We start from the raw sequence: 26,493 nt of genomic DNA, 5'->3' as shown, positions 1-26,493 counted from the left end.
TGGTTGAGTCTGTAATATCAGTAGTGTGTAGGGAGAACAGAAGCCACAACGTGGTTGTCTGTGGGGAGAAGAGTTTTCATCTGGACTGGTTGTGCACGCAGGATCCAGGTGTCTCTCGTGCCACTGACTGTGCTGCCTTCAGGTCCAGCCTCTGCAGACAGGAAAACACTGAACAGTATCAAAGCGCACAAGCAGTGGAAAAGTCATGAAAAGAACAAGCATTTATTATTTTTTTTAACATTTATTATTTATTACATATATATATATATATATATATATATATATATATGTACAATTAAAATTATAATAGACTTAAGCAGTTGATAAAAACTGTTGTTTGATCAACTGCTTAACTGTTGTCCTAGCCGTCACAGGAAAACAGAAGGTGGAAAGCGCCTGTGATCCTATTGAAGAGGCGTCTAAACCAGCCGTCCTGCTTGGCGTTGTCAAGACACTGAACAGTATTCAAAGTGCACAAGCAGTGAGGTCATGAAATGAACAAGCATTTATATTGTATGTGATGATTCTTTACCAACTGCATCATGATTCACTGAAGGAAAGAATAGAATTTCTATCACATAATAAAAGCTTGCATGTTCATTCATTAAATATATACACAATTAAAATTATAATAGACTTAAAACTAATAAGTTAAGCAGTTGATAAAACCTGTTTGATCAACTGCTTAACTGTTGTCCTAGCCGTCACAGGAAAGCAGAAGGTGGAAAGCGCCTGTGATCCTATTGAAGAGGCGTCTAAACCAGCCGTCCTGCTTGGCGTTGTCCTCTGGCTGGACGTCGGCCTCTTTCAGGTCATTCTCCTCCAACGCGGCCCACTCATGTTCTGACATTGCAGTTAGAGTTGGGACCCTTCGCCGTCGAAGAATGCCTCCTGGTCCTGCTGTCTGACATGTGGAAGGCTGCCAGCTCACTTCAGGCTCAGTCTCCTCAGGGTCTATCGTAATGCAGACGTCTGGGCGGGAGCACTGAGGGGGGATGTGGTAAAAAAGAGGGTGCCGCAGAACCTCCAGGGGTTTAATGCGCAGGTCTGCATCCAGCTGCAGCATCCTCTTGACCAGGTCTACGAAAAGACGCTGGTCGCTCTGGTGTCCCCTCTCCATGGCCAGGACCTGCTCGAGATCATCAAGAGACCCCAGTCTGATGTATCTCGTCTCTTCAGCGTAGAACCCCGTCTCATACGCGAACTCCTCTGGCGTCTTGAATGTCCACCGTGGCTGACTATTCTGCTGTTTGTGGAAGTAATAATCTGTGCCCATTCCACGATCCAGCAGATAGTCAGCTAGCTGACCCTGGGTCTCCATGATGAAGTTCAACATGTCGTAGTCTGTTTCCCCAGGATACAGAGGGCAACCTGTTGCCAGCTCCACTGCTACCAGTCCCAGAGACCACATGTCGATGGCCTCGTTAAATGGGATGTGTAGCATGATTTCTGGTGCCCTGTACCATGTTGTTTGTACACAGGCACCAGCTCTAGCTGCTGACACAGGACGAGCTAGTCCAAAGTCAATTAACTTGACTTTTAGCGGCTGCTGCTTTCGGTCCACAACCATGACGTTATCCGGTTTGAGATCGGCGTGCACGATTCCGATCGATCTCAAATGGGACAGGGCTGTGGCCAGCTGATGCACGACTGGACTCAGCTCTCTGATGGAAAGACCCTGATGATTCCTGTCTGCCATGTAATCCCGCAGGCTTTGGTCCAGAAGTTCAAAGTTCAGGCAAATGTGTTCTTGATCAAAGAAGAAACCATTCCACCTAACGATGTTACAGGTGTCTGGATCCAGACACCGCAGCCTCTTCAGAATGGAGATCTCCAGTTTTGCCTGACAAACGACCTCGGGGTGATTCTTGTTCACCTTCACAGCCTCCGTCCTGCCAGTTTCAGTGTTGCGGCATTTGGTCACGAAACCAAAGCCGCCCTCGCCGAGGAAAGCCTCCACGGTGTGGCACCTGCCGAGTGTGCTCCCTTTAAAAATCTGCAGCTTGTCTGTATGGAGGGAGAACAGAGAGAGAGGATATGAGTACATCAAGTCACACTTTAACAGGACAGCAAATAAAATAAGTAATTCAATAATATGTATCAATTAATGTCAGCAATGTTAAGTTATAAAACTCAAAAAATGTTGTTAAGTTGACAAAATGTTCAACACATTCATTAAAATGGTCTAATTGTAAACACTTGGGTTAATATGTTAATGAGGACACAGATAGATAAAGTATTGGATCACTGATGTTGATCAAGTAAATCAGCAAAATAGTTCAACTCACCTGACGTGTTCATTGTGATGTTGATGGATGGTCTTTGGATATATTTTCGAGACGTAATTGAAGTGTGCGAACGTAAAGACTTGATCGTACACAGTTAACGTGGTTCTCCTGTTGCTCTCAGGTTGAGATTCTGTCTGGGTTGCAGTTACTTATAGATTCTGTATCTGATTGATTCCTTTGTGACATAAGAGAATTTTATGACATCACTGGGTCATGGCTTTGTGACATCGTTTGCTTTGGCGTGTGTGTGTGTGTGTGTGCGTGTGCGTGTGTGTGTCTGTGTGTGTGCGTGCATGTGTGTGTGTGTGTGTGTGTGTGTGTGTTCATGTATGCATCTATTCAAAAAACTAACTTTAAACCCATATCAGGCCATTATTATGTTAAACCTATCTACAGTACACAGGCCTTGTATGAATTAGAGCTGATTCAGCAAAAATATTTGTTGATTTCAGTGCATTTCTTACAAGAGTACATTAAATAATGAATTCTTATTGATGTATCATATGTCTCCATGATTTGTTGTGTGTGCACTATTCTTTATTAATACTGATTATAAAACGTTGATAAATCACTTGTTACAATGGTGCGACTGGACTTTGTAGTTCATACAAATTGCTTTTGTTTTGCAGACATGACTGTGTCTCTTACACAGAATTCAGTATTGTGTTGGAAGTGCATTCATCATGTTAGTACATTCAGAAATGAATACTAATTAATTAATGTTATATAAATATATTTGCATCCATTCCTTTCAACAAAAGACCTGAAATAAAGTGAAACTACCTCAGATGTTTAATGTAAACTTTGAGTTTTTATACAATTTCTTTAACATCAGTGAATGACCAACAGTGTTTGTTTCAATACTTTTATGGCATCTTTGCAAACATCAGTGTAATGTATGTGTTTTATATGAAAATACATAGTTAAAAAAGGAGGTAAAAAAGGGAAGAAAACACCATAAAATGTAAATAGAAAATCATGAAGATCCTCTCAGAGTCTTCAGCTGTACAGCTGTGCTTTTTTCCATTGTTAATAAAAAAAATATTGATCAGTGCCGCCTTAATTACATTTAGGAATGTCGTCTGACATTAGAGTTCAACCTCACACTCTGTCTTCCTGTCATGTTTCTGCCATTAGATTCTTGCATGTTTTGCATGTGGTGTAAATAAGAACTTCCAATAATGTAACTAAAGCTGGAATATTTAGGTGTTGGTTTGATTGTGATTCCTGCGATCATGCACATTTTGTGGAGAGTGACTGGATTTCTATTGTTTGCCTAATTGTTTGTACAACTATTTACAGGCTAATATAAAGTTCATTTTAAATTACATCATTATCTTCAGATATTCAGAAAATTCTTACTATTTGCATTGATGAAAGAAGTATTCAGATCTTGTACTTGACAACTGTGACAACAGGACAATATAAAAATAAGTAAAAGTACTTACAACACAGCAGAATGGCTCTTATCAGACTTATTATTTTCTCTTTATTGGATTATTATTAGTGATACATTGTATTAGCAGCAATTTAATCCCATGTAATACACATGTGTTGGGTAGTTAATATTTAACCATGCTTAACTAAAAAAAAAAAAGTCGAATGTAGTGTAGCAATATGGAGTAGCAGAAAATGTAAATACTCAAGTTTCTCAAAATTGTACTTAAGCACACACTTAACATACATGCAAGTTTTAGTTCTGATGCTACATCTGAGCTGATGCGAGTTCCCAGACTCCTTCAAAAGTCTCTGCTGTCATTGGCGGTTCTGTTGTTCGCTCCACGCAGGTAAATCTCACCTCCGCTCACCTCTCACTTCCTCTCCTGCTGCGGTTTAAGCAGAGCTCCGAGTTGTTCGCATCAAGCTTCTGGGTTTGATCAAAAGAGCGCTGCAGGCTATTGTGAAAGCCTGTGATAGCTTTGAGAGGTAGGCAGAGCGCGCTTCAGGATCTGACTGCATTGTGAAGGGTATGCAGCCTGCAGGTAAAGGAAACAAAGTCAAATGAGAGGACAAGGACAAAGCAAGGCCTGGTGAGATCCAGCAAAATGTTGCTTTTCAGCAGGAGCTGAAGAAGTCCATCCAACCTGCATACCTATAACATTATCTTCATATTAACATGCTATGTCACATGCTTACTTGCTTTATATTTCTCTATTCTTATCTGGGCCCCAACATAGTGAGAATCAGCACACCCATTATCTAATTAAGTTGATGTTAACAGTGATGTATGTTGCCTAAATGCTGAAGAAGTTTATAAACAGCTTAGGGATAAAGCACATAGTTTATTTCCCATGTTCCCAGAACTGATAGCATATTAATTAACATAATCCATTACAGCTTAATTTGGGATTTCATTCAGATAAGATACAAGAGAAATGTATCCTCTGTTTGGAGCCTTAGGTGATCTATTTTCATGATCCACCCCCCTGCTCCCTGTAACTACAGGTCATGTGAACACTGACATAAAAGGCAGCAGTCGGCACTTGATAGAGAATAAATTGAAACAGATTAAAAGAGACCAACGCAGTGTTATAAGATTCAACGACAGGCGGCAGAGGGAGAGCTGGAGGAAAATCCTCTGAAGGGCGGTGCTGTCCGTCTCTCCTGCCTCATCGCTGAATAGGTAATAAACAGAGGCAGCCAATGACTGGCTGAGTAAATACAATGTGCCAAGCTGGCTGGAGTCTCAGAGGGAGAGAGAGTGAGGTGGTGAAAAAGAGAGTGTGAGGAAGCAGCGAAAGGCTGGAGGAGAGCAAGATGAAGGAGGGAACAGAGAGAAGAGGTTTAAGAGAGGAAGAAAAAATTAAAATATAGGAAAAGATGAAAGAGAAGAAAGGAAGGGAGACAAAAAAGGAAAAAGTGTGTGAGAGAGAGAGCTCGAGAAGGTTGTATTGTGTGTGGAAAGTACAGAGGAGGAGAAGTTCACCATCTGCAGGGAGCACAGTGCACCTTCATTTCATCCTCTGCCAGCTAGAGAACAGGAGCCTCTGAATATGACAAAAAGTTGTCTATTCTCATATGCTTGTTTTCTGACTAATAATTCAAAAGCTGAGAAAATTAATAAAACAAACAGCTGGGCTGAAGAACACTCTGCAGGAGACCAGACACAAAGATGGAATCACAAATAGAATAAATTCAGAAGCTACTGCTGCACGGAAACAGGAAAAGGCACATACTCTAGTTTTGGCATTATATTATTGAGTTCCACAACCCACCAATGAAGCACAGTTTGTCTACATATCCATAATACTGACACTGATAATTGACCTGAATGTAAAATAATAAAAAATATATAATCAAATATCTCCCTACTGCAGTGATTCAGGATGCGTTCAGGCACAGCAGTGTTGTGTAGGTTTAAAAAAAAAAACATGGTTGAAATGCCTCCTGTGTAGACAAGCTGTAAGAAGACACTTATCAAAGCTCACACTTTCATCAAGGAACTGACCATTTATGACAGATGGTTACACAGTTAGATTTGTCAGAAAAGGAAAATTACAGCTTAGCAAAACAACACATCAAAGCTTGTATCACATAAGGAGGAAGTTGGAGTGGTGGAGGGAGAAACTCAGAAACTAATAAAGTTAGTAAGTAAGAGCAAACATCACAAAGCCCTTGAAAATAAATGTTGCATTATGAATCAGCAGAGTATTAGTGAGAGCAGACAATTTGTAAAGGCTGCCTCCAGTAAAACACTCATATGATTATTATTATTAGATTCAAGATAGTTTATTGTCATTTTCTTGTTTATTTGCATACACACACAAAAAAAGAAATGTTGTTCCACCCAGCCAATAGCAGTGCAACAACAACAGAAAGGATAAAGAAAGTACATGTCTCAGTTCGATGTAGACAGCTTTTGCATGTCAACAAGTGACCAGCACTGATTGGGGAGTTATATAATCCATTTTGCTGTCCAGAGAACATTAGGCAGCATGATTGTTGGAACAGTCGGTTTGTATGGGTTAACAGTTAGCCTAAGTTGCACTCCTCCGGTCCTGTCGCACCGTTTTCGATGTTTCCTCTCCAGTGAAACTCCAGGAAAGGCCGTGGTCTCCTTTGGGCCCATTCAGCGTAGCAAACCAAGTGCGCGCAGCTGATTTAGCTCCCAGCCAGTACTTCTCATAGCAAAAGTCTTTGTTACGAGTGTCCGAAACAAACTGGCAATCATAGACATATTTCCCTTGCACTCTATACGATGACACAGACGTAGACGTAGACACGGACAAAGACACAGCGGAGAGGCCGCTGCAAAATGTCAGTCGTGCCGCCATTAAACCAGTTCATGGAGAGAGAGAGAGAGAGAAAGTTCCACCAACAAGGACCTTCATTTCTCTTATATTCACAAAATAACTGTTCTGTTAGCTTCCTCAGTGCAGTTTCTCCTTTGGAAGGTTGTTAACAGTGGTAGGTAGCAGTTAGCAATTGACAGCTAGCTAGTTGTTTTGATTTTAGATCATAAACTTTATATAAAGATGGATGTAGCGACATATGACGTCACCCATTGGTTTGCATTGGAGCTGGTTTGAAGCCCAAAGTTGCTGCTTATAGTTGGTGCCATCCGTTCTGTTTGGAGGCAGGATGTTCCAAAAAAGGATTACAGTTGCCTTTCACACTCTGGAAACATGCTAGTTCGGACTGATGCTAACGCTAGCTTACTGGGAACACTGAGCGCTGCACACTTGGGCTAACGTTAGCTACTTTAGCTAAATTGTGCTAACAGTGCAGGTATCATAATCAGGTAACATTAAACTTAGTGAAATATTGTGACAATAGTCTGACGCAGTGCGAGTCCCAAGCCAAGGAGAGCAGCAGGCAAGCCAACTGTCAATCACAGCTGTCAATCAACACCCACATGGCAGACATCAAAGCTACTATAAGTCTTAAAATCTTATTAATGGACCAAAAATTTCTCAAATGACCACCAGCACACTTATTAGAGGGTCTGAATTTAGCAAATGACACCATAATTGAAATTTATTGAAAGAAAGTCAATAAGTTGACATTTATTGACAACGAGTTTTGGAGCGAGCATCTAGTGGCCGTCTGTGGTATTGTACTTTAAGGTACTTCCGCGTCGGCTTCAGCCTCAAGCCCTGGTAGTTGCCAGTTAGTTTAGATGTTACTTATCAACTGCCAAACAGACAATGCATCAGTAATCTAATGATACTGAGCATGAATGAGACAGATAAGCTGACATGAGCTCTGCCTGAACTAACGTGATGCTCCATTTCAGTGACATTACATCCTTAACAAAGGATTAATATCATTTCATAATAAAGGAAAAACTGTGAAAATGAAAAATCTGTCATATTAATTTGTGCTGCCAGTTTATTAACATTAGTCTGAGGTGCAGAGAGTCACAGGTACCAATTTAGTTTAAAGCCCCATATTTAGCATTTATCAGCAGTATATAAACAGTAATTAAATGGTTTATAACACACTATAAAACACAATAGTTATTTTTACAAATGTCTTTAACAACTGTAAGTCCTCCTTATGGAACATTCATAACTGGAGCTCAGTTGTAATCATCACTTGAGTAGTTTTAAACAACATTTATAGCAGTTTACAGTCTTAAACTTGACTCTGTGATTTGTACATGTATATAAGCAATTAACGAATTAGTTAAGACACATTAAAATTACCAGCCAGTGTATATAGTCTTTTGTCAGGTCCTTTATTTGCACATTTCTAAAGTCAGGGGACTCATGTTATACACTTTTTGGTGCTATACTATACTATAGATCTCTTTCTCTGAAGACCTACAGTTTGTGCAGTTAGTCCTCCACATCTTCACATTTTCCCACTTCCACTTGCCATGTTTGGTGTGGCTTTAGCACAGCGTGTGTCTACTTTAGATTGTTTTCCCCCTCATGTTATAGGATGTGTGATAGCATGTTTTTCAGTTTTGTACTTAATTTCTCTTCAGTTTTATGTTTTGGAAAGAAAGACATTTAAAGCTACTTTGTTTATTTTTGAAATGCTCAGTGCTGACACTAAGAAATGTCTAGTAACATTGTGTGAGCATCATTAACATCAATTATTCATAGCTAGTTTCACTTTAACTGTTTTTATACAACATGAATAAGTATTAATTAATGAATGTACTAACATGATAAATACACTTGCCTCAGGAAGTGTTTCCATCATAATGCATTCAGTTCTACATAAGATGCACATTCATGCTCAGCAAAAACAAACAGCATGTATTATATAAACTACAATTACAAGTCACACGCTCCTGACAAGTCATCTATAATTAACATTTTATCAGCGTTCAAACGTGCCTCTTGGAACAGACTCCAACTCTAGTACACAGTTATGCTCAACAGTAAATACCCACTGATTTTGTTGTATAAATAAGCAATGTCCAACAGCAGATTCTTGGAGAGTGATTCATAGTTACAAAGTACTTTGCTTTTATACAAACAGAGGAATGGAGGAATAGATGGATACACATGCTCAAATAGTAATATAATAATATTTAAACAGATGAAAGATATTCCTGTAATGGATTACTACAATTATATACTGCTTACAGTAATAAAGAGAAGTGATTACGCAATGTGCAAATCCTTTGTACATAGAACAGGGTTAGAGTTTAAAATTGTTAATGAAAGACAGTTCTAAGATATTTATGTATTGGCTTATAACAATTTTACAGCATGTTATACAGCACTTATTAACCATTTGTATGTGCATGATCACAGGAATCACAATCAAACCAACACTTAAATATTCCAGCTTTAGTTACATTATTGGAAGTTCTTATTTACACCACATGCAAAACATGCAAGAATCTAATGGCAGAAACATGACAGGAAGACAGAGTATGAGGTTGAACTCTAATGTCAGATGACATTCCTAAATGTAATTAAGGCGGCACTGATCAATATTTTTTTATTAACAATGGAAAAAAGCACAGCTGTACAGCTGAAGACTCTGAGAGGATCTTCATGATTTTCTATTTTCATTTTATGGTTTTCTTCCCTTTTTTTACCCCCTTTTTTAACTATGTATTTTCATATAAAACACATACATTACACTGATGGTTGCTAAGATGCCATAAAAGTATTGAAACAAACACTGTTGGTCATTCACTGATGTTAGAGACATTGTATAAAAACTCAAAGTTTACATTAAACATCTGAGGTAGTTTCACTATTTCAGGTCTTTTGTTGAAAGGAATGGATGCAAATATATTTATATAACATTAATTAATTAGTATTAATTTCTGAATGTACTAACATGATGAATGCACTTCCAACACAATACTGAATTCTGTGTAAGAGACACAGTCATGTCTGCAAAACAAAAGCAATTTGTATGAACCACAAAGTCCAGACGCACCATTGTAACAAGTGATTTATTAACGTTTTATAATTAGTATTAATAAAGAATTTTGCACACACAACAAATCATGGAGACATATGATACATCAATAAGAATTCATTATTTAATGTACTCTTGTAAGAAATGCACTGAAATCAACAAATATTTTTGCTGAATCAGCTCTAATTCATACAAGGCCTGTGTACTGTAGATAGGTTTAACATAATAATGGCCTGATATGGGTTTAAAGTTAGTTTTTTGAATAGATGCATGCATGAACACACACACACACACACACATGCACACACACATGCACACACGCATGCGCGCACACACACACGCACGCACACACACACACACACACACACCAAAGCAAACGATGTCACAAAGCCATAACCCAGTGATGTCATAAAATTCTCTCATGTCACAAAGGAATCAATCAGATACAGAATCTATAAGTAACTGCAAACCAGACAGAATCTCAACCTGAGAGCAACAGGAGAACCACGTTAACTGTGTAGGATCAAGTCTTTACGTTCGCACACTTCAATTACGTCTCGAAATATATCCGAAGACCATCCATCAACATCACAATGAACACGTCAGGTGAGTTGAACTATTTTGCTGATTTACTTGATCAACATCAGTGATCCAATACTTTATCTATTTGTGTCCTCATTAACATATTAACCCAAGTGTTTACAATTAGACCATTTTAATGGATGTGTTGAACATTTTGTCAACTTAACAACATTTTTGAGTTTTATATCTTAACATTGCTGACATTAATTGATACATATTATTGAATTACTTATTTTATTTGCTGTCCTGTTAAAGTGTGACATGATGTACTCATATCCTCTCTCTCTGTTCTCCCTCCATACAGACAAGCTGCAGATTTTTAAAGGGAGCACACTCGGCAGGTGCCACACCGTGGAGGCTTTCCTCGGCGAGGGCGGCTTTGGTTTCGTGACCAAATGCCGCAACACTGAAACTGGCAGGACGGAGGCTGTGAAGGTGAACAAGAATCACCCCGAGGTCGTTTGTCAGGCAAAACTGGAGATCTCCATTCTGAAGAGGCTGCGGTGTCTGGATCCAGACACCTGTAACATCGTTAGGTGGAATGGCTTCTTCTTTGATCAAGAACACATTTGCCTGAACTTTGAACTTCTGGACCAAAGCCTGCGGGATTACATGGCAGACAGGAATCATCAGGGTCTTTCCATCAGAGAGCTGAGTCCAGTCGTGCATCAGCTGGCCACAGCCCTGTCCCATTTGAGATCGATCGGAATCGTGCACGCCGATCTCAAACCAGATAACATCATGGTTGTGGACCGAAAGCAGCAGCCGCTAAAAGTCAAGTTGATTGACTTTGGACTAGCTCGTCCTGTGTCAGCAGCTAAAGCTGGTGCCTGTGTACAAACAACATGGTACAGGGCACCAGAAATCATGCTACACATCCCATTTAACGAGGCCATCGACATGTGGTCTCTGGGACTGGTAGCAGTGGAGCTGGCAACAGGTTGCCCTCTGTATCCTGGGGAAACAGACTACGACATGTTGAACTTCATCATGGAGACCCAGGGTCAGCTAGCTGACTATCTGCTGGATCGTGGAATGGGCACAGATTATTACTTCCACAAACAGCAGAATAGTCAGCCACGGTGGACATTCAAGACGCCAGAGGAGTTCGCGTATGAGACGGGGTTCTACGCTGAAGAGACGAGATACATCAGACTGGGGTCTCTTGATGATCTCGAGCAGGTCCTGGCCATGGAGAGGGGACACCAGAGCGACCAGCGTCTTTTCGTAGACCTGGTCAAGAGGATGCTGCAGCTGGATGCAGACCTGCGTATTAAACCCCTGGAGGTTCTGCGGCATCCTCTTTTTAACCACAGCCCCCCTCAGTGCTCCCGCCCAGACGTCTGCATTACAATAGACCTTGAGGAGACTGAGCCTGAAGTGAGCTGGCAGCCTTCCACACGTCAGACAGCAGGACCAGGAGGCATTCTTCGACGGCGAAGGGTCCCAACTCTAACTGCAGTGTCAGAACATGAGTGGGCCGCGTTGGAGGAGAATGACCTGAAAGAGGCCGACGTCCAGCCAGAGGACAACGTCAAGCAGGACGGCTGGTTTAGACGCCTCTTCAGTAGGATCACAGGCGCTTTCCACATTCTGCTTTCCTGTGACGGCTAGGACAACAGTTAAACAGTTGATCAAACAGGTTTTATCAACTGCTTAACTTATTAGTTTTAAGTCTATTATAATTTCAATTGTGTATATATTTAATGAATGAACATGCAAGCTTTTATTATGTGATAGAAATTCTATTATTTCCTTCAGTGAATCATGATGCAGTTGGTAAAGAATCATCACATACAATATAAATGCTTGTTCATTTCATGACCTCACTGCTTGTGCACTTTGAATACTGTTCAGTGTCTTGACAACACCAAGCAGGACGGCTGGTTTAGACGCCTCTTCAGTAGGATCACAGGCGCTTTCCACCTTCTGTTTTCCTGTGACGGCTAGGACAACAGTTAAGCAGTTGATCAAACAACAGTTTTTATCAACTGCTTAAGTCTATTATAATTTTAATTGTATATATATATATATATATATATATATATATATATATATATATATATATATATATATATAAATATAATAAATAAATAATAAATGATAAAAAATAATAAATGCTTGTTCATTTCATGACTTTTCCACTGCTTGTGCGCTTTATAATGAATAAATTTATAATGAATAAATGTATTATTTTAGTCTAATTTACTGTAAATTAATTTATTATTTTCTACCTATTTGTTGTTAATAAATTGAGTTTAGTATTCAATACCTTGTGTGTCTACTGTTTCTGTCCTCTGTTTTTTTAAGAGCCCAGGTTGTTGCACTTGGCAGGGATCAAACATTTAAGATTTATGATGAATAAAAATACATATTCTTTCTTTTAAAAACATACATACATTGTCTGAACCGTTCAACACTTAATCATTTTAAGTTTAAAAAAATCCCACTTTTTCCTCAACCTTTGGGGAAATGAGGCTTAATCAAAAGTATTAATATAAACTCATATACACATTATATTATCATTATAAACACTGTTTTTTGTTGTCCTGCACTTGGCATGAGGGATGAAGATGATCCTGAAGCATTCCAGTTAAACCTTCATTCAGGATTTTCTCTACCTGCTTAAGTCTTTCTTGGGTTACAGGGGATGAAGCCAATCCCGGCATCCATTGTGTGGAGGGCAAAGTCCCTCCCTGCAGGTGGTGATTCCACTGCACAGACCGACACGCACTTATATGTCTGTCTATGGGCTGTACGGGCTACATCCACACCCCTGCACTTCAAGGTCAGTTGTGGATAGCTTAGAAGACTGCTTACATCTGTTCAAGGATACGACCTGCACTGCTAACACAAATTGGGATTTCAAAAAGACTGTGTCCGCAGTGTAAGAATAACCAAACCATCACAGCTGTTTTCATACACACTTAACACAATTCTTGCTTCTCTTGAACACATTAGATACAGTCCAGTAAAGGCTTACAAGTGAGTTTTCTTTGCTCTCTATTTTACTGTTAATACCAAGTGTAAATGGGGTCTGATAGAAACACATCTGATCATTGAGCTTGACAGCCTGACTGCTGTTTCCAAGTTCAAGAATAGGTCAACATATGTGAGAAGTTTCAGAGGTGTTTGAACATCTACAGTTCCTTGTCAACTGCAAAAACTCAATCTCCTGATGAGAACTGTGATACAGTCGAAAAATGCAGAACAATCAAGAAGATGGGCATGGAGTTACATAAAATAGTTTTTGTCAACATTTGATCTTTGTCTCTAAATTCAGAACTCGGCTTCAGTCACTGATCCACCTGTCTTTGGTTTGTTTAAGAAAACTCACTCCTAGAGGGCGCCAGGTTAAAAATGAGCTACCAGGTCACTATTTACCCAATGTTCCTCCCGTTCTCTGTGCAATGTACTCACTACCTGGACCCAGATTTGCTGTGAGGTAATTTGATAAAACATATAAATATAGGAATACATAATTACTAAACTGAAATAATAAAAAAAGGTTACAGCCTCAACATTAGGTGATAAAGCATGCACTGCAAGGACAATTTCATGTCAGTGGTACACATTCCCAAACACATTTAAATTTCCACAAACCAGGGGCCACCAAGGGGACGGCATAGAGGTTCAAGGCGCCAAACCATGAAAATCAGCGTCTTCAGCTCGACTCTGGTCCTGGACCTTTGTTCCCTATCTCTCTCTCCCCCCTTATATCCTGTCATCTCTCTACTATCAATATTTTAATAAAGACATTAAATGCCCCCCAAAAGTACTTGCACTGCAAACCATTTGTCACACATTAAACAAGGAGCTTTTAGGGACGTGCCAAGTTTTTCCACCCAGTGGACTCTATCAATAACGGAGGCTGAGACCCCTCAGGACAGCCTGATTTGAATTCTGCTTTCATGCAATGAGTAAGAGGAAGACGTGGGAGGAGAATGGGATTGTAATTGGACACTTAATCACAGGAAGTGGTGTTTTACGGCCAGAACTGATGACCCTTAATAGAAGTGAGGATAGTGTGTAGTGGTGGCGGAGGAAAGAGGATGACTGTCTTTTATTACCTTGTTGCAATGGGCATGGTCGCACTTGTAGAAAGTACGAGAGTTATGGCTGAGTTTTTGTTCCTCTCACCCCTCCCTCTCTCTTACTCTCAGTCTCCCTCTCTCTTGTCTCACCTGGTCCCATTTTCTGGCTACAAGAGGACATTTCTAGTAGTTAGCTTTGAGGCAGAAATCGCTGACCCCAGACAGTGACCCCTGTCATTACCACCGAGACCTCTGTTCTGCCGGAGCGCACAGACAGAAAGCAAAAGAGGGAAAAGAGAAGTCGGGAGGGCACAGACAGTCGAGCAGACTGGGTAGAAAATGAAAAAATATGGAGCACAGGACAAGAGAAAAAGAAAAGGAGGTGAGAAAAGAAAAGATGTGAGGAGAAATAGGTAATGAGATGAAGTTAAGGAGACAAAGAGGAAGCAAGTGATGAGATGAGAGGAGGAGAGTGGGTAAAAAAAAAGAAAATTGAGATCACGAGATTGAGACAAAAGATGGAGAGAATGGACATAGAGAAGCTCCCGCCTACCCTCCTCTTCAGGAACGGAAATGGAGCGTACAGAGGAGACAGAATTCAAAGCCGCTGCCGCCATACACGCCACAGCAGATCCATCTCATGCGCGCCGAACGAAGGTCAGCCTCATTTGTTCTCCGCAGAGACAAGGGGGTCCTTCATGTGACGAAAGAGAGAGATAGGGAGGGCACAAAAAGGATGAAAGATGAGGCTGTCAGTGATGTGAAACATGAAGGTTGATTCCATCTCTTGTGTTCTTGTCACAAGTGGACACACACACACACACACACACACACACATAATTGACAGAAGGGAATACATTTACTGTCAAACAGGTGCTTCTCATGAATGTGTAATAGTTTTTCCTGTGCAGTGCTGCATATGAATGGGATGTGAAAAGACGGCCTTCGGTGGAAAATGACATGGTTTGATGGCATTCGGCAAAGTTCTTGCCTAAGTTCTTTCTCCCTAGGTCGCTATTCAAGACTGCACAAGGCTACTTTTGCAATGTCTGGAGCCCAAAGTGACAGTGAGAACTTATGAATTATGATTACTTCAAACCCAAGAATGCTTTCGGGGTGAGAAAGTAATGGGGGCCTGGGGTGAAAATGTAAAATTGAGACAAAAACTGACTTCCTTTTTTTGCACCTCACAGGGATCACATTTCATTGGCTTCAGTGTCAAAACTGCTCATATGAGTTTAGTTCCCTCATGAGCCTCTTTGACTGATTCTTTTTATATTCATCTTGAATGAGAAATATGTCAACATTTTGTCACACAAACCACTGCAGCAAAAAAAAAAAAACACAACAACAAAATAACCAATAAGCTTTTCTTTCTCAAGTTTCTCACAGACAATTCCAGTTATCAAACACAGGTGTGACTAATAATATCAGTTAACAGTTGCGTTCTATTTAGAAATGCATGCTGTCTCACTGACATGTCTCCTGTTACACCTAGATGGAACGGAGACATCGTTAACACCTGTGCTTCTCTTGCTATCAAAAGTCAAAAGCTACAATATGTCCCATTTTCATACAACTAATTCTAAGCAGGTTTTGAGTGTGTATATAGTGTGCTCACACTAGAAAAGTGACTCAACTAAATGCCTTTCACACCCATACAGGTGTTTCCACTTACTCTGGCTGATTAGACCAGAAATAAAGTGAAATAAAGCTAACAGGAGATGTTAATCAAGCACACTCTGCACATACTTGCCAATATCTGAGAAGAGGCCTATTCAGCCAAATTAATTAAAATCACCATGGGTGCACAGGGCCTTTAAGAATGCAAACAAATGCTTGGTTTTTCAGTGTTCTGTTGATGGACAACATATGCCCATACATCATGTCGCAGTTGTAAAAGCACAGGTGTAAATGATCAAATTAATGATGGCTGAATTCCATTTGGCTGCATCAGTATCAGGGTCCTGGTACTGTGTATGCAGATTTTTTCCAGCTGTTCCCTTATCCGTTTCTCTTCTTCTTTCTATGAGGCTGTACACTGTGAGGTGTGTGATGCTGCCCCCCACACTGGCAGATTTTCCCTCATCTGTTTTTGCTGTGCGTAGCATTGTGGTGTCCATCATAGCACACTCAAAAATCAGCTGTATTTAGTCTGCATTTTGTCTGGTTTAAATATACTGAATTTTGTCACTTTTGCAGTGTGAACACTCTACATATGTGGATAAGCTCCTCATAGCTGCTTAACATTAAAACAAATTGTGTATGGTGGTGAGACAGTTTTAAAAAACAATTTTACTAAGCTTTCCTTTAAATGTTGCAGTTGCGTTTTGATTGATGCCTGTTGCTGCACATGTTGCATAGTCTTCTGTTGGTACAAAATAAAACCTTATTTCCTTATTTCTTGTACTCTATTCTAACTGCAAAACAGTGTACTTTGATGATTATACAATTAATATATATGTAGTACGGAGATAGGAAAAATGTCTGCTGTTAGAAAGGTTGACATAACAACAATGGAATGATAGAAGAAGTTAGTTAAAATGGCATCATCCCCACACAGCTGCTGCTAGATAATGATTTAAAGTAGAATAAAAATATTTCCTAAATCATGAATAAATCTTGTATAAAAACTAATTATTCTGCGGCAGGTGTGGTGGAGAGTACAAGCTTCATTTCTCACTCTGTTTAAGTGTCTGTGTAGCTAACAAAAGAACTTGAGGATTCAAGGTTGAGAACATCTTGAAAGCGGCGAGCATTTGCTGCATGTTTCACAAGTGATTCATTTTCCCCATACCACATAAACTATCACTGAATGTTAAGTGTGTTATTAAAAAGGTATATTTATGCACACACAGCTCCTGAAATGCAAAAAGTAACAGATTTTCCTTTGGGAAGAACATGGATGGCAGAAGTTTCCCAATTACTGAGTCATAAGTGGAATCCTTGTGATTTACTGCCATGAAAGATGACATGCTAAGCTGTTAAATATAACGCTCTTAGTACTGTAGATTCCCTCCTCGCCTACACAAGGCTTCCCTCACATGCTGCAAGTGTCGCTGCTTTGTTGGAAGACGATGCATCTGTGTGTGCTTGTGTATGCACTTTTCTGTTACTGTTTGTGTGTACATGCTTATTTTAATTTAATTGTGTGTGTATGAGCGCCTGGGTGAGAATTTTATTGTTTGCTCATGTGCCCAAATGGTATATGTGTATGTATATGTGTTGCTTGTGCTAATTATCTTTATTTCTCAGCAACAGTGGCAACTGCTGCTATTTCAGAGAAGTGCAACATCACACCATCTCAGGTCGGCCAGGCTCCTTGTCTCATTTTCTCAGGTAATCCTCACATTTTTTTTTAAATATTTCAAGACAGCATTATCACAGCTAACAATTGGCTGTTCTGTTCCATTTTTAACAGATTTGTGACTGTTTTGCAAGACAGGTGGCATTTTCACACAGACAGGTGACTACATCTAGCATCCTTTAATACATCAAAATTATTTCAATTTATATCCCATTCATTATAAGAACCTCTGTTTGCAGCTGCACCAACATTGACTTGAGAATGAGACTTTTTATCCTATGCTGGCCTTTCTTGCAATACAACTACTACCAAACTGCTTTTTGTCTAGTACAGCACACATACATACCTGAAATCAAAATCAGAAACCATAAGGGAGAAATTTATATTCTAAATTCTTTGATTTCAGCATGAAGTTTTTATTCCGATACAGCAAATCCAATCTTGCATAAAGTGATAATGTGGCGTTTGATCATTGGCAGAGCAGATGGTCACACTGAGCCTGATAGTATCCTGCTACACAACACAAGAGCCACAGACTCTGAACAACAACCCACATTAGCTTTCATGCTAAAGTCTCCTTCTTATCTAACGTACAAACATGAACACATGTCTTGTCCTGCACCTTAGTTTGTTGAACGATCCACCAAACAAACATTCAGCAGGGAAAGGTTCACAGCTAACGTTAGTTAGCATGCTAGATAGCTAATTAGCTGCTCAGATGCAGCACTTTAGCATTAGAAAAACTCACTTGGTTTGGTTAGATGCTGGTTTGATCACAGCACTTCTAAATCCCTGTTAGCAACGCACTGTCTGTCCATGACTTACACTTTGTTTACTTTGTAGTCTGCCAGCTAATGAAGCTGAGACAAAAAGGAGCATTTATTATATTTCCCCAAATAACTTCTTTCATCCCATCTAATGATACAAAACTATTATCAGTACTAAATGACACAATTATTGAGTCATTTGTTTTGTAACTGATATTATTGAAAGTACAGTAGCTCCAGCTGTGACTCCTGGTAGCAATGACATTGAATGTGAATGTACACACTATGCTGTTGCAATGTAAGTACTTTGGCTCTAGCAGGGATCATTCGTCTATCCCCATTTTGCCAGCCTCTCAGATTACATAAGGCTCTCTCCATGAACCATAGTGCTCTATAAAACCTCCAGAACTCCCAGCGGCTCTGTTGTTGTTGTTGTTGTTGTGTGGCAATCCGCTTGTGTGTCTGTAGACTCCTGAGAACCAACTGAGTCATGGGAAGCTGGAGGAGCTTGTGTTATCGTTCATTATTCATGTGTGTGTATATATACACATGTATATGAGAGGAAAAAAGTAGAGAAAGTAAAGGAGACAGTATGGGGAGAAGACAAAAGCCCGAGACAGATAGTGAGATGGAGAGAAACAGATAAGAAGGAGAGAGTTTGCCTTTTTTCCAATGAGCCTGGCAGCCTCTTCTCCTCTGCTCACTTGTGCCGTTTGTAGTGGGAGTAATTACATGCAGCCCAGGGCAGAGGGTGTCTCCTCTTTGTCTGATCTGGAAGACAGCCACTGCTCCACCTACAGCTGGAACAGGCCGTCTCTGCTCCAACTTGGTGCTAGGGATTAGAGAGCACATAGCAGGTACAGCCGGTCCAACACAAATCATATAAGGTAGTTGTGTGACCCTGGGGAGATCTGTCAACAAGAAACAAACTAGTTAGACAGCTGCCCTTTGATGAACAGTAGCAGTCCAGTGTTTTACTGCAGGATTACTGAACATGTGTCTTGTTTGGCTCAGTTCCCAAGAGGACAGTACTGAGATAAAAGAAAACTCAAAGAAAAGTTTGGCTTCTAGATATTTTGTCAGAAAAAACATGTGTCCCTTTTTTGCTTAGTCACTTTTCCTTTATCTTAATGGAAAACACAATGAAGAAAGAAAAGATGCACTTACTGCAGGTTGCTTTGGGCAAAAGCCTCTGCCAAATGAATTCAATGTGATGTAGAATAAAAAAAATCTAGGAAAAGATTTGTATGAATCCTCCATTTCAACGATGTAACATTTGTTGTAAACACCAAAACTTCTGCAAAGATTCAGAGGAATGCTTCCTTTTTATGCTTCCTGTGTTTCCTGGGCTAAAAATGGTTTCAAAAGAGTCAATTAAGCACCCTCTGTAATCATTTACCAATTTGTAACCATCACGTGTTATTTCAGACCCTGTCGTGTCTCACCTGTCCACTAGTCACCCCTGTTGAGTTTCCCCACTACCACTGATTACCTGAGTATGTCACCTGGCTGCCCGGCTGCCCCAGATCAGTCATTAGTTACTCCAGTATAAATAGATGACAGTTCAGCACTGTTGCTTTTCAGATCATCTATTTTGCTTTAGCATTTCCACCTTTGTAACAGCTTGCCTGCTTTTCCCATTTTGCCTCTGTGTGCCTGTTCTCACGCAGAGTAAAATCTCACTTGTCCTGACTACAGACTTTGCCTCTGAGTCTAGCTCCTCTGCATGTGCATTACATCAGCTTTTTTTTTTTTCATCACGGCTGCCAATCAGACACCTCTGGCTCAATTCACTGTTTGAAACATTCTTAATCAAAAAACACACTTAGCCCTGTTTATAGTTCTGCATGCTTCTAGGACGTACTGCTGATCATTTTGACTCTTTATGACAGAAGCAACATAACAAGAACTGGTCTTACAACAAGTGGTGATGAGGAGACTAAGCAGCTCAGCAGTTTGGGAGCTCGCTATTTCATTAAGGGGTGGGGTGTGTGTGTGTGAGACTTGTTTTAAGGTTCCATTAAAGGCCCTGCACGCCTACACAGGTGTTTTGACTTAATCTGGCTGATTAGACCTCTGCTTAGGTTGAAGATTGGTGGAGGTGTGCTGGGAATTACATAAGGTCAAAAGCAGACAAGTGACCTTCATCAAGCCTTTTTTGAAATGCAAATCTTAGCTATTTGATAAATTTAACATAAGTGCTGAGTGTGTGGGAGTATTTTTTTTTTTTTTTTAAACTACTGCTCCCCTATCCACCTGTTTGTTTACATGTATGGAAAGACCTTCATCACCAGCATTTTGTATAGTAATAAAAATGGCGACTGTCAGGGTTAATACTAGAAGTTGCTAAAAGACTCAACTGTGTTGGTTCAGTATATTGGCAACAGTGAGTGTTGGGCATACAAGCACAGCATCTCCAGAGAGGTGAGCAGCTGCAAACCACAAGAAGGTCTCGATGTGGATTTGTCACCTGAAATCAAGAGGATTAGGGAGGGCTATTGACCTAGCATGTAGGAGGTCACTATGAGCTGTTTACTCAAGAAGCCAGTGCACTGTGGGGAAAATCTTGAGCAAACTCATTGAAGCCTACCTGTATTGGAGACAGATAATGTGAAATATTGAGGAAAAATTAGAAGACCAGAAACAATTGATCAGCAATCAACCATAAATGCATTTTCTGTATTTCATTCCTAGATACTTTTTTTTTTTTTTTTTTGCTGTGTAGTTTCTTTTCAAGAGACGATAACCTCCCCTTAACAATTCGCAACTCATTCAATATCAAAATGTGTTAAATGTGATTCTTTAATGAAAACATTGCATTTGATTTTTTTTTTTTTTCTTTACACTGCCATTCAAAGGAAACGGCTGAAATTCTTTTTAAATTTAGTCAGTATTTGATGAAATGACAAAAACTTCTCAGGTCAAAATTGAACATGTTTTAAAACATTTGGGAGGGCACATAAAAAAATCTTTCTTGCCATCTGTAAAGGTCTTGTATGAGGAAGTTTGTCCTTCTGTCTAGTTAGGGGTTGAAATGAATTGTCAGTTTTATTGAGCAGCTGCTTCATATTGCTTCCCCATATTCCTGACTCATTTCACCGTGACATGCAGCTTTAAACAGGAAAATTAAAACCCAACGTTAAAGCAAATCAGATGTTGATGTATTTGAAAATCTATAATTACATCAGATTTTTTTTTTTTTTCCTTATGATTGACATGCCCTTGTGTTTTAAGTGTGTTCGCTCCCTGTTTCTGTCAGTCAGCCAGTGTGTGCATGTGTGTGATCCTCCCTGTTTTTGTCCCAGGAGACCGCTGAGTGTGTTGACAGTGTATTTAGGGAGCTTTTAACTCAATATACGCCTCAAACCCCATGGCAACCAGACCTTTTATTCCTTTGCACATCACCATGGTAACACTGATGTTCATTAAATTTCATCCTCTCTTTGAAGATATTAAGACAAAATGGGGAGAAAAAAAATTCTATTTAAGTAAACAAGCAACTTTAACCCTAAATGTCGATTCATCCACAGTGTTGTCTTGTTTGTAAATGTCCTGTTTCAGTTTAGAAACTGAACAATGGTTCTGTCTTGGGACATTTATATTTGTGTACTTCTACATACTGTAGATTCCAGCTTCACACTGTTGCTGTCGCCTCAGCATGACACACATACACATGAATGAACAGAGTTAGCTGCAGGAACATTATGGTCAAGCAGCTGAAAGGCCGACTGAGACGACCCTTTGGGAAAATCAATTTCCATACATCTGAAGTTCTGTGTGTGTGTGTGTGTATGCGCGTGGTGCAGATGCATCCTTGTGTTTTTATTCTTCGCTCCCCACACTCACAGGAATTGCATTAACTTCTGACAGATGTGGTGATCACACTGCTGGGAGAAACTGTGTGTGTGTGTGTGTGTGTGTGTGTGTTTGTGCGGAGAGAGGTTAAAGTCAACAGTGCATTATAAAAGTAATGCATTTATTCCATATAAATGAGCAGGAGCGGGACCTTCCAAGCAGTGACACACATTTACATTACTGTATACACACATTTGCACAGACAACACATCCTCATAATTAAATGACAATATAGGTCTAAAATTCACCCAGCAAAAAACGACCTATAGTTATGTTTACACCATCTATGCCATAGTAATGTGCTCCAGAACGACCCATAGGACTGTAATGTACCACTTTCCAAAACTGTTACAAATCCCTCAGCAACAGTAAACACCACAACGATATGTTTCTTCAAAAAAATGCCTCAACTCGTGTTTGGAAACATGACACTCACAGTTGGAAACAGGAAGTGAACATTGGTCTCCTGCCGCAAAGTCCACTTTTTGCCATCTAACTATCCCCCATTACCTCCTAATAAGGCAAAACCATCTTATAAAGTCACCTGAACTGTGTCACTTCCCTGAGTCATAATTACCATGGCTGCTAGATGGCGTAAACATAATTATAGGTTGTTTTAGACCAATAGTGTTTTTCCATTGGTACTTTTGGCCACGCCGAGTCAAACCGTGCCATGCTGATTTGCATTTCCATTACCAGTTTAAATGTGCCAAGTCGTGCCCGAGATGGACCATCTCTGGAGTTGGGCCAAAGCACACCAGACCCGTCTCCAAGTGGGTTGCAATGACGTCATGGGTATGGAACGTGGATTGGACCAGACGACTAGCAATTCACATTCCATAGATGGGCTTTGTCATCATTAAGGGACCGAATCATCATTCAGTGACAATTCAGCGGCATGTTTAAAACCCTCCGGTGCCGGACTATAACAAATACCAATATAAGACATAACTATTATAATGACATAAAATGTTGTCATTGCCAACTACCACAAAGCTATCGCTGCTCATTTTGGCACAGGTACACATATGGAAAGTAGTGTCCCTTTCGCTCTATGGCTGGTCCGACTTTGTAGCAAAGAAACTCAAAAGTTTCTTTTGACATTTGGAAGTTACGGCGACACATGAAGGCTTTCTAAAACCAAAAGAAACAAAAGATTAAACTCCTGATATGCAGTTAACTTTACATAGCATGGTATAGTAGCTAACATTATCCATGCCAGCTAACTTATGTTACCTAGCCAACTTAGCTACATGTAGATACAGATTATACAGCCAAATCGATCCAGTAACAGTTACACAATTTGCACAGAAAAAGCGAAATAGGAACAGATATAACGGGATCCTGAATATGATGACAAACAAGCTGGTTTATGTACCATCTGAACAATGCGTTGCTGTTGGTGGCGGAGGCTATACTTGTAAGCAAGCATAATATTGGTTATTTTTCTTCTTTCTGTTGCCATTCTCTTCAAAAGTCGAATGGTAGCTTCCTCTTCTCTTCTTCCTCTTCTAGATGCATTTCGTCATCCCGTCTCCATTTCTCAAACAATAAGTGGTAAATGCCAAGCAAAATCGTAACAACAACCTGAAGATCCATCATGATAAGTGGTAGTAAACAGCATAGAGGGTGCTGCTTTTAAACATCATCGACTCAAGACAAGCATGTCATCAGTTAAAGACACACCTTCAAACTGGTGGCCCTGTTATAATGAAGATGCAAATCCTTTCCACGCCATGCTGATGCAAGTCAAACCGAGTCAAGCCAAGCCAACACGTGTGTATGGAAAAGCCCTGCCATGTTGTTGTTGTTTTTCTTGTGATGACAGGCTGTCACAGATGTACAATGTATATAACACCCACAAAGACAAGACCACACACACACTCCACTCCTCATGTGCTTGAAGGGGCAGCTGCACCTACATAGGGCTCGTTCAACACAGAAGCAGAAATGGAGTCTCTCCCGCCTCGTCTCTGTCAGCCTCCCTCGACTCATTACAGTGAAGCCACTGTACAACTGCAGCTGGGGACCCCGGAAAGCTATGTTTATCTAAAGAGGATAGAGACGGATTGAATATGTAAAGCCAGTAGCTAGTGGAATACCATCACACTGATTACTCTAGACCAGCTGAGAGTCTGAGATGGATTCTTTATTGCTCCTCTTACTGAGGTTTAGTGGGACGGTAGCAACGCTGGGGTAAACAGCAGGTGACTGTGTGTGTGTAGTGGTGGTGGGGGGCATGGATGTTGGCTGGAGAGAGTATGATTCATATGCATTACACCTACTATAAGCTCATGGCCACCAAATGCAGACAATTACAACACAGAAGAGCTTATTTGTGGTGTAGGAGCTGGTTTGCACATGTATTCCTTAGTAAATCGTGTTCAAACCATGTTCCAAAGTAAATCAATGGAGTATTAATGGGAATATTTGGTGACATAAAAACAATCTAATGTGACTTTTTTTGACACCGATCAACAGAAAATCATTTAATGTCAAAGTGATCTAAATCATCTTAATTAATGACTGATATAAAATACTTGTTGACATGAGTATTCACCCCATACAAGGCAGATGAATCTTTGGCAGCAATGACTGTATATTCTTCTTTGCAAAACTGCTCGAGCTCTGTCAGGTAGCATGGGGATCATGAGCATCCAGCCACAAAGTCTTGAATGGATTGAGATCTACACTCGGACATGCCAAGACATTAACATTTTTGTTTTTAAGCCTTTCCTGTGTGGTGTTTGCTTTATGCTTGAAAATAAATCTTCACAGGTTTCTTGAAGATTGTGTCAGGGTTTCCTCCAGGATTTCCCTGTGCATTTCAGTTGGAAATGGGACATGAACAGTGATAGCCGGTTTAAAGTCCGATGCTTTGTTGATTGATCCATCCACACCGACCTCTGACCTCCACCGACTTTGTCACTAAATAATGAGGTCATCCGATTTCCTCCTCTGCTCCCGTCATGCTGTCAATTACTACAGCCACTAAGGGCTTCTGTCACTTAAACGTAAACATGTAGTTTTGGGGCACTGGCCAAAAACAACTGGTCCTGTCATTTTTCTTGGGAGGACTGTCTCATCCATTCCCTGACTGGTGCTTTGCAATTGTCTTTTCTTGGAGTTGCCTGGAGTGTTCCTTTGTCTTCAAAGGTTAATACTACTCAATCAAAGGTTGATACTACTTCAGATACAGGTGTATCTATACCACAATTAATTGAACCCCCTTGACTACACACAGGTTATCTCAAGTCAACTAATGATGTGACTTGAAAACCAATCGGCTGCACTCGGGGTGAATACTTATCCAAACAGGTATTTTGTATTTAGATCACATTGGTGAGATCTGTTTTCACGTTTTCTGTTGTTCAGTGTCAAAAAAGTCACATTAAATCTACTTTGATTTAGTGTCTAATATACAGACCTCAAATCAAGGAGTGGAAAATAAACTGACTGCAGACACAGGAGAAAAAGTAAGGCTGATGCCTGATTACTGGCAGAGATTGAGTGTTTTTTTTTTTTTTGTTGCTGTTTTTTTTCCAAAAATGCAATACAAATGGATCATAATTCAATAGAAGTTCATTGGAATGGGCTAAAATTGCAGGAACAACCAAATAAGGAACTCAAGGGGACTAGAAATGCACTCTGAAATGACTTGTCTAGAAAAGCATTAACGCAAAAAATCTCAGATTTTTTTTTTGTGTGGAAATTGTTTCATTTGGTCATGTGCAAATTTGGAGAAGCAGACTGAGACACTGATGCCATAGTTGTTAGCAATCTGAACTTCTGTAGTCGGCTGGGATGGCAACTTTGATCCTTAATTAGCTGAAGAAATCTGCAGAAATCCTGTATCTTTGCCCCCTTGTTCTCATTATGCCTGCTTGTCCGTATACAGTACAATGTTTTCAGACACACAAGGCTGACACGCAGCCATTACAATACAGACAGGAAAACACAGTTCATACAACACGTGAAAGTCTTACTTAAATTCACAGAACTATATCATCCTCAATTACAGCCTGGAGCAGTTTTCCTTTGATGTAAACACTGAATAACCCCTTAGTGAATACACACACACACACACACACACGAACTAAGAGAGCTCTGATTATAATAGCCTTTTTTTAGAATCCTATTTCTAGAGTGAGGAAGCATGAGAATCCCTTCACCATTCATTGAGGCCCGTCCTCTGAAGTATAGTCAACAGCAGCATGCGGCGATTAATTAGAGATTTGTCTCGATGAGGGGAGGTTTGGGAGGCAGAAGGATAAAGCAGGCAAATCTGCTGGCCTAATTAGGGGAATTTAATTTCTCACAGGCTC

General features: G+C 40.1%; 2 protein-coding genes across 6 annotated transcripts; one reads left to right on the top strand and one right to left on the bottom strand.

The window, feature by feature from the left end:
- Nucleotides 1–266: 266 nt before the first annotated feature.
- LOC121887477 (homeodomain-interacting protein kinase 2-like) lies at nucleotides 267–18,950 on the bottom strand. 4 transcript variants are annotated; one of them, XM_042398266.1, is made up of 4 exons: nucleotides 18,295–18,950; nucleotides 14,793–14,933; nucleotides 2,289–4,264; nucleotides 267–2,007 (listed from the first exon to the last, which is right to left on the bottom strand). In XM_042398266.1, exons 3-4 carry the CDS (start codon nucleotides 2,299–2,301, stop codon nucleotides 698–700), a joined length of 1,323 nt encoding a protein of 440 aa, XP_042254200.1. In that variant the 5' UTR covers nucleotides 2,302–4,264; nucleotides 14,793–14,933; nucleotides 18,295–18,950; the 3' UTR covers nucleotides 267–697. The 4 variants fall into 4 exon arrangements, with proteins under 4 accessions (XP_042254200.1, XP_042254202.1, XP_042254201.1 ...); XM_042398268.1 differs by lacking the exons at nucleotides 14,793–14,933; nucleotides 18,295–18,950 and adding an exon at nucleotides 5,737–6,016; XM_042398267.1 differs by lacking the exons at nucleotides 14,793–14,933; nucleotides 18,295–18,950 and adding an exon at nucleotides 4,812–5,096.
- LOC121887476 (homeodomain-interacting protein kinase 2-like) lies at nucleotides 9,655–12,242 on the top strand. Of its 2 annotated transcripts, XM_042398265.1 has the most exons (3): nucleotides 9,655–10,229; nucleotides 10,510–11,740; nucleotides 12,077–12,242. In XM_042398265.1, the coding sequence occupies exons 1-3, from the start codon at nucleotides 10,217–10,219 to the stop codon at nucleotides 12,153–12,155; spliced, it is 1,323 nt and encodes a 440-aa protein (XP_042254199.1). In that variant the 5' UTR covers nucleotides 9,655–10,216; the 3' UTR covers nucleotides 12,156–12,242. The 2 variants fall into 2 exon arrangements, with proteins under 2 accessions (XP_042254199.1, XP_042254198.1); XM_042398264.1 differs by having other exon boundaries at nucleotides 10,510–12,165.
- Nucleotides 18,951–26,493: the final 7,543 nt, after the last annotated feature.

The sequence above is a fragment of the Thunnus maccoyii genome, chromosome 20 (genome assembly GCF_910596095.1).
Source record: "Thunnus maccoyii chromosome 20, fThuMac1.1, whole genome shotgun sequence".
Taxonomy (NCBI): Eukaryota; Metazoa; Chordata; class Actinopteri; order Scombriformes; family Scombridae; genus Thunnus; species Thunnus maccoyii.
This window is presented reverse-complemented; position numbering and strand designations above follow the sequence as displayed.

Coding starts and splice junctions, on each gene's coding strand:
- LOC121887476 (XM_042398265.1), top strand. Junction 11,741..12,076: donor GTCCAGCCAGAGGACAACGT/CAAGCAGGACGG, acceptor TCTTGACAACAC/CAAGCAGGACGGCTGGTTTA.